Below are 7338 nucleotides of genomic sequence, written 5' to 3' on the forward strand. Positions count from 1 at the left end.
GGAGGTAGTGGGGCCGTCCTCCCATGGCCTCCGCACCCACGGCTGCGGATCAGGGCTGAAGCGGCAGGGCCCGTGGCGCTGGCCTTTGGGGAGCACACAGAGGATGCCCGGGAGTTGGTCCAAACCCATCGCCGAGTCTTGCCCTCCCGGTGGGGAGAACCCACAGCAGAGGGCGCAGCTCCAGGCAGAGTGGGGGGGCTCCCCACCCTCGGGAGAGGTCCTGGGCGTGTCCGGCGGGCCTCCTGAAGGAGACTGGGGGCAGCGGAGCAGCGCCAGCCTGAGCGAGGGGCTGACCGTCAGTGTGTGACCTGCCTTAGGATGTTCCCGAGCCGGGGTGGAGGGGGTCAGGCGGAGGCCGGGCAGGGTGGGGAGTGGCCGTGGGGAAGGCGACCTGGGGCTTCAGAGCTGGGAGGGGAGGGGACGGCCCACGACTGGGCCGGGGGCGGGGGTGGGGGGGCTTCACTTCCCTGGAGGCAGGGCTGGAGGCGGCCCTCGGCCGAGCCCCTGGGCGAGTGTGTGCCGGGAGCAGAGAGGGTCAGGGCTGGAGCGCTGGGAGCCCCGGGGCTGGGCAGGGTCAGACTCAGCCCTGGGACCCACACCCAGCCCGGGGCTGGCCCCAGGCAGGGGCTCAGGAGCGAACTTAGTGGGGACTTGGAGCAGGTCCCTCTGGACACCGGCCTCAGGTGCCCTGTCTTAAAGGCCAGGACTGGACCTGGTGCCGTCCGAGTTCCCCCCGGGTCTGGGCAGTCCCATGGGGTGGGCAGAGGCGAGGGGGGGGCCTTGGGACAGCCAGCCCCTGGGGAGTGTTTGGAGGGCCCAGCTCAGATGGCCCAGTTACGGGGTTGTCGTCCAAGGGTCACTCAGGTGGGGCTCCTCGCATTCAGTGAGAGCAGGAGGTTCAAACGACAGGTGTTTCTTGTCCCTGGAAAGATGGATGGCAGGTGCGTGGAGCTCGGCCCACCTGGACAGTCCCCCGAGTCTCCTCCCGACGACCCCCCAGGGTCTCGCGGTGGCTTCCCCGGATGGGATGTGGGCAGCACAGGGATCCGTGTCTGGCATCTGAGGAAACTGGGACTCTGCTCATGATGCACAGGTGTCCCTGGCAGAGATGGGCCAAACCCCAGGCTTCTTCCTGTACTGCAGGTCCCGGTTATTTGTCTGCCAGCGGCTGGAGAGGAGGCCTCTGCAGGGCTCCCCCCAGGCCTGGAACAGCAGGGGAGTGTGGCCACTGGTGGGGGTGTGGTCTCCATGGCCCAGCTCCACGGAAACTTTGACAAAATCTGTTTCATGGTTTATATCAGCTTTGGCTCTGCTCACAGTTTCCCAAACATAGATACACATGTCCATGGCCTTCACTCCCCTTTCCTCTCCCCTCTGCCCCACCGGCCCGGTTAGTGAGTCTGAAACACCAGTCTCCACCTGTCATGCCTTAAGACTCCTACACCAGCCCCACCCGGGCCCCGCAGCGCCCTTCTCCCCTGCACCCCAGCCCTCTGCACTCTGCCCCGAGCCCACGTGCTCTGGCTCGGGCAATTTGTAAACCTGGACGAGATTAAAACCTTCCAGGGCGAGGGGCTCATTTTGTTTCCTCCCAGACCACCCCATGCCCACCCCATCCTCTGCTACCACCAGCATCTCACTGCTTCCTCCCAAAGCCCCTGCTCATACTAATGGAAGCAGTGACAGCAGAATCCAGCGGGGGGACGTCAGGTCCACTAAAGAGCAGACAGGTCCACGGTGGGGGTGGCGGATTTTCACATCTGCTCCCCTCCTGCCTCACCCTCTCGCACTCTCCCCCGCAGAAGAAGGCAGACTGTAGAGGAAGGGTCTCCTGTAGGGCTGCCCCTGGCGCTTTGCTGCGTCACCGAGCCTGCGTTTCGCCGCAGGGAGATGAGCTGTGCCCCAGGTCCCTCTGGTGGGGCCGGGTAGGACTGTGTGAAAACTAGCAAGTGTGAGGGGCTGGGAACTAGGGGAGGAGCCTCAGGGCAGGGGAGCAGAGGCAGTGGGAGTGGTGAGAGGGGCTTCCCGACGGGCTGGGTCTTGTCCCTGGCATCTGTCTAGCAGGCCCACTTGGTGCGGGCAGGGGTGGCTGGGGGCCAGCAGGAAGTTGCGAGGGGAGGAAGCCAGGGCACCCCTCCAGGGCGGGCACAGCGCCTGGGGTGGGAGGGCACCGCGGGGCTGGTGGAGGTTGGGGCGGAGGTGCTGAGCCCGGTGACCCTGTGTTTCCAGTCAGAGCCTCCTGTGTGTGAGTGGTACCTTGGAATGAAGCAGGGCTCCTTTGGCCTCCGTTAGGAGGTTTGGGGGCACTGGGAGGGGAGGGCGGACGTCTGATGTTTCTCTGGCCACGAGGTGGCTGCCCCGAGGAGTCCTCCCAGCCCTCAGGCAGCACCGGCCCAGGGCACCTAAGTCCACAGCTGCTGTGGCATATTTTTGCATTCTTGCTGCTTTCAGTTTTTTAACATTTTGCAGCAAGCACTCTTCTGTATTAAGAACACAGGGCGTCATGGCTGGTGTCTGGTCTTCCTGGTGTTTTCCACCTTTGTTTCTGACCAGGGGCACGTTTTCATCCGTAGCCTGGGCTCTTTCAAAGAAAGAAAACTCAGATGATATCGTTAGAGGCTATATATTTTAGTAATGGTGACTGTAGAAGGAAAGGAAAAGATGAGAAAAGAAGGAAGGAAGGGGGAGAAAGTCTCTCACCACTTGGAGGAGTTCTGATCCACGCAACGCTGGGGTCACAGCAGGTGCTTCCGTATATCAGCTAGGATGGTGCCACCGTGTGGCAATAGCACAAACAGTGAAAATTCGTTCAGCTCACCCACCTTTAGCTTTAAGAATGTTAAGTTCTTGACACATTTAAAAGATTTTGGGATGTGCATTACTTAAAATTTGGGGCCTTGGACTTCCCTGGCTGTCCAGTGGTTAAGACTCCGCGCTTCCAATGCAGGGTGTGCAGATTTGATCCCTGGTCAGTCGAGGAACTAGGATCCCACACGCCATGTGGTGCAACCACAAAAAAAAAAAAGCTGGGGGGCATTAAGTGAGACATCATAAACATTTTTTAATTACTCCATTTCAAAGGCGCATATTCATTTTCAGATAAAATTCCACTGTGCTATCCAAGAATTTACCACCAAAGAGAGGAAATGCAGATATTTTTTAACAGCATTCCTGAGATATACTTGACATACCATAAAAACCTACTGTGAGTGTACAACTTAATGATTTTAATAAATCTCCTGGGTCATGCAGCCCTCACGACAGTCCAGTTTTAGAAGGATTCCATCACCCCACAAATGCAAATGGTGGCTGTGTTTTCTGGCAAAGTCCACACCCGGGCCAACACTCCCCACCGCAAACCAGTTCCAGGCAAGGCCAGTGGAGAGGCCAGTTCAGCTGGCCATCCACTTGCCCAGCACGCCCACAGCTGCCCAAGCCTCCTCCCTCTCCCCGTGCCTGTGGTTGGTGGGACGTTGGCCCCTCCTGGAGCCACCTTTCCCCTCCTCCTCTCCACCTGGTGCTGTGGGAAGCCACTGGGGCAGACGTTGTTTTCTGGGGTCCTGGGCTTTGACGTGTCCCCGCTTCCCAGAGCCAGCCCAGCAGGGGGAAGCCTTCCATCCCATGTCCTTCAGCCTACTTCTGCCTTGGATGGAGGCTATGTCCTTGGCTCCAACGTGATGTAACAAAGCTGGGCTCCCACACCTGCTTTCCCTGGCACTTGGGGAGCTCCTGTCTGGTGCTGTTGGGTATTTCTCATGGGAATGGAGATCAGTAACTCTTCCCCCATCCCCGTGGGTCTGCGTTTGCCTACTGGTCCAGTGTCTTCCCCACTTGGCCAGTAAAGCTGGTCAGGGTCCTTGGGGGTCCTAGTCCTGGTGAACTTGCTTTCTGTGGTCTCCTTAAGCTACAGGAAGGCCGTCTTCCCTTTTTTACTGGGGAGGATATGGGTTTTTCTCTGCTTTGTTCACTGATGGATTCCAAGGCCTCAGAACAGTACCTGACCCATAGCAGGCGTTAATCGAACTTTAAAATTACACGGAATTGAAGTTCTGCGGCCCCTTTGTAAGGGTACTGTCTGAAGAGGGCAGGGGTGTCCTCAATTCCCTTCCATCTGGGTAACTGGGGAGACTTTGGGGAATAGGTCCTATGTGATCTATTTTAAGCTCCTGAGAGACATTTGGGTCTCACTTCTCCGAGGAGGCCTGGTTCACCAGGCCATGTGGGGAACGGGTCTGCCCTAACACAGAACTCTCCATGAACCACCCTTGTTCCTCAGCTCAGGTCAGTCTTATCAGGTGGGTCAGTTCCCCCAACTGGACTCACATCCCCAACTGAGCCAGCCCATCCTGAGACGGTTGGGCAGCTGCTTCCACCACTGCTAGGCTGCCTTTTGGGCTTTGGAATCCCCCAAACCTGGCCTCCCACCAAACGGGGCTCCCTAATTCCACTCTCCCAGAATCCTGGGGGGGGTCACCTTGAGCACACAGCCCCACAAGGATTCTGGCCTCCTCCCCAGTTCTGTCGCCAGCTTAGTTTTTGGCCTCATGGAAGCCTTCTCTTTTCCTCCTTGTAGTGTGCGCCAGGCCTTTCCCTTCTTCAGTACAGGAAAAATGCTACCGCCTCTCCCATCCTCTGTTAGACGGATTCTGCAGCCCCTTTGGTGTGAGCACCGAGGTGACCCAGTGGTCTCCCTTCCCCAGAGATCCATTCTAAAGGAGGCCATTCTGGGCCCAACGGCTGGGTTAACAGGCTACCCTTCCCTCGAGCCCACTCCTTTCTGTGGGTCTGGGAGAGACCAGGTAGGAGAACCCAGGTTGGTAGGAGAGGCCAGGCAGCTGGCTAGTCCTAGGTGAGCGGGAGGGGCGGGAGCGGGGGGGAGGAGGCGGAGGCAGAGGATAAATTGGCGGTGGGGGGCGTGGCGGGTACGGGGGTCGGTGCTGTGGGCGGGCTTAAGGGCGGAGCCGAGGAGTGTTAACGGGCTGAGGGCAGCCCTGAGGGCGCAGTCAGGATGGGGACGGGGTCGGAAGCAGAACTGGGGGCGGAGTCTGGCCGGGGCGGGTCTGAAGGTGGATTCTGATTGGGTCAAGTCTGAGGGCGGAGTCTCATTGGAGGCGGGCCAGAGGCAGTGCCGAGGGCCCAGTAGGCCTGGGGGCGGGACCGAGAACAGCGCTGGAAGAGTACGGCCGGGGGCGGGCTAGGGGCGGTGCCCAGCGCTGCCCTGAGGGCCGGACTGGCCTGGCGCGGCGCGGAGGGCCGGGCCAGGCGAGTTCGGGGCGGGGCCGCGGCCGCGGGGTCTGGCCGGCCGGGCTGGCCGGGGCGGGCCGGGGCGGGCCGGGGCGGGGCGGCCGGCGGGCGGTGGCGCCCCTTCCCCAGGTGTTGCGGCGCTTCCACGTCGCCAGGCGGCCCGCGGCTTGCGCGAGCCCAGGCCGCCCCAGCGTCCGGAGCGCCGGCCCTTGGGCTCCCGCGGCCATGGCGGGGCCGGGCCCGGGGGACCCAGACGAGCAGTACGATTTCCTGTTCAAGCTGGTGCTGGTGGGCGACGCGAGCGTGGGGAAGACGTGCGTGGTGCAGCGCTTCAAGACAGGCGTCTTCTCCGAGCGCCAGGGCAGCACCATCGGTGTGGACTTCACCATGAAGACGCTGGAGATCCAGGGCCAGCGGGTCAAGGTGGGAGGCCCGGCTCGGGGCCGCCGTGCAGCCGGGCCCCATGGCGCTAGGGGTCGGCCAGGGCCCTGGAGGGTCTCCCCGGAGGGGTCAGGGTCGGGGGCCGCGGCGAGCACCCGACTGGTCCTTGGGGGCTGGGGTCCCCTCTGGCCCCCTGTCCAAGCAGGCCTGGGCCTGGGCGTTGGGGCCGGCCTCTGGGCGCAGAGCGCGGGCCTCGGGGCGCTGGGGTGCGCGTGCTGGGGGGAGTGCGGAGGAGAGGCCCTGCCCTCCGAGCTACACGCTGGGGGACTTTGCTCCAGAATAGCGTCTCCGGTGCCTGGCGGCAGAGCGCCTCGGGTGCGGGCACGGGGGGCGCCTGGCAGGCCTACCCCCGCCCCACCGCGGTCGAGGGCCCCAGCTCGGCCCTCGGGGGGGGGACCCCAGGCAGAAAGGGACACCCCCACGACTAGGAGGGACCAGGAAGTAGTTGCTTTTAGGACCGGAGGGCCAAAACTTTTTGTCAGAATTTCCGGCCTGGCCACGCCTCCCTGCAGTCTCTTTGTGGACCTGGTGGTGGAACTTTACTCGGCCGGGGCGGCCCGGGTCCCCTCCCCCAGCTGCAGCCCGAAAGGAACTGAAAACTTCACGGGCCCCGGAAGGTGGGGGAGAGGACCGAGGTTTGGCAGTGGCTCCGCACTAAACCGGCAGGATGTGGCTGCCACAGAGCCCTGGCAGTGGTCAGATAACTAATATTTGTGATTAGTGAATCAGTTTCTTAACCTGGGTGTCCGCTCTCCCGAACGGAGTGAGAGACCATTGTTCTTGCTCGGGAACTTAACTGAACTGCGCCGGACGGAAATCCTTTGCCCTCTTTGGTGGATCTGAGTTCCCACCGACTCCGGGACGGCTCCTAAGAGCCCTGGGCGGGGCAGCACAGGGCCAGGGCATCTCCTGGTATCTCCGTGTTTTCAGGTGGAGCCGGGTGATTGAGTCCCGTGAGCCCCGATACTGTGGCACCGGGCCTCCCTGGGCTGCTGTGGGCCTGCTACCGGTTGGCTTTTGGCAGGATGCTTAGCTCTTTATTTCTGCAAAATTGGGATAATTTCTCCCTTCCGACCCAGCATGGAGAAAACGTCAGCCAAAAGCCTTTCCATGCACACGGTGCCTTTGGAGTTGATGTGACAGGGGAAGCGGAAACTCCCTGCCAGAAGGGTTGCTTTTTTTTTCTTTTCTTTTTTTAACAGTCTTTTGGGTTTCTGTGTGTTTTGAATCTCCTTAGGATAGGAAAAAAGAACAAGGTGTGGCAGGCAGCTTTGAGTCATTATTCGGGACCACCCTTTGGAGCAGGTGGCGAGGGAAGGCTGTGGGATGGGGTCCACGGATAAGTCTGTGCCCTGAGAAGCTGCCAACAGCCACGGGGAAGTGGCGAGTTGAAGGATAGGCGTAAACAATCGGGCTGCCTGCTCCCGCTCCCCTCCCTTCCCCCTCTCCTCCCCTCCCCTCCCCCTCCCCTCCCCTTTCCCCTTCCCCTTCCCCTCCCCTTTCCCCTTCCCCCTCCTCTCCCTTTCCCCTCCTCTCCGCTTCCCCATCCTCTCCCCTTTCCCTCCCTCCCCTTCCCCTCCCCTTTCCCCTTTCCCCTCCCCTCCCCCTTTCCCCTCTCCTCCCCCTTTCCCCTCCCCTCCCCTTTCCCCTCCC

General features: G+C 61.4%; 1 protein-coding gene across 2 annotated transcripts in view; it reads left to right on the forward strand.

Annotated features, from left to right (window-relative positions):
- Nucleotides 1-5334: 5334 nt before the first annotated feature.
- The window catches only part of RAB43 (RAB43, member RAS oncogene family), a 27241-nt gene continuing 25237 nt past the window's right edge, over nucleotides 5335-7338 (forward strand). The window contains exon 1 of one of the 2 annotated variants that reach the window (XM_027098485.1): nucleotides 5335-5667. In XM_027098485.1, the coding sequence (XP_026954286.1) occupies nucleotides 5470-5667 (198 nt within the window). In that variant the 5' untranslated portion in view covers nucleotides 5335-5469. The remainder of the gene's footprint in view (nucleotides 5668-7338) is intronic. The other variant, XM_027098487.1, reaches the window with a different exon arrangement.

The sequence above is a fragment of the Aethalodelphis obliquidens genome, unplaced genomic scaffold, assembly GCF_003676395.1.
Source record: "Aethalodelphis obliquidens isolate GAN/ISIS:26980383/991018 unplaced genomic scaffold, ASM367639v1 scaffold123, whole genome shotgun sequence".
Classification (NCBI taxonomy): domain Eukaryota; kingdom Metazoa; phylum Chordata; class Mammalia; order Artiodactyla; family Delphinidae; genus Aethalodelphis; species Aethalodelphis obliquidens.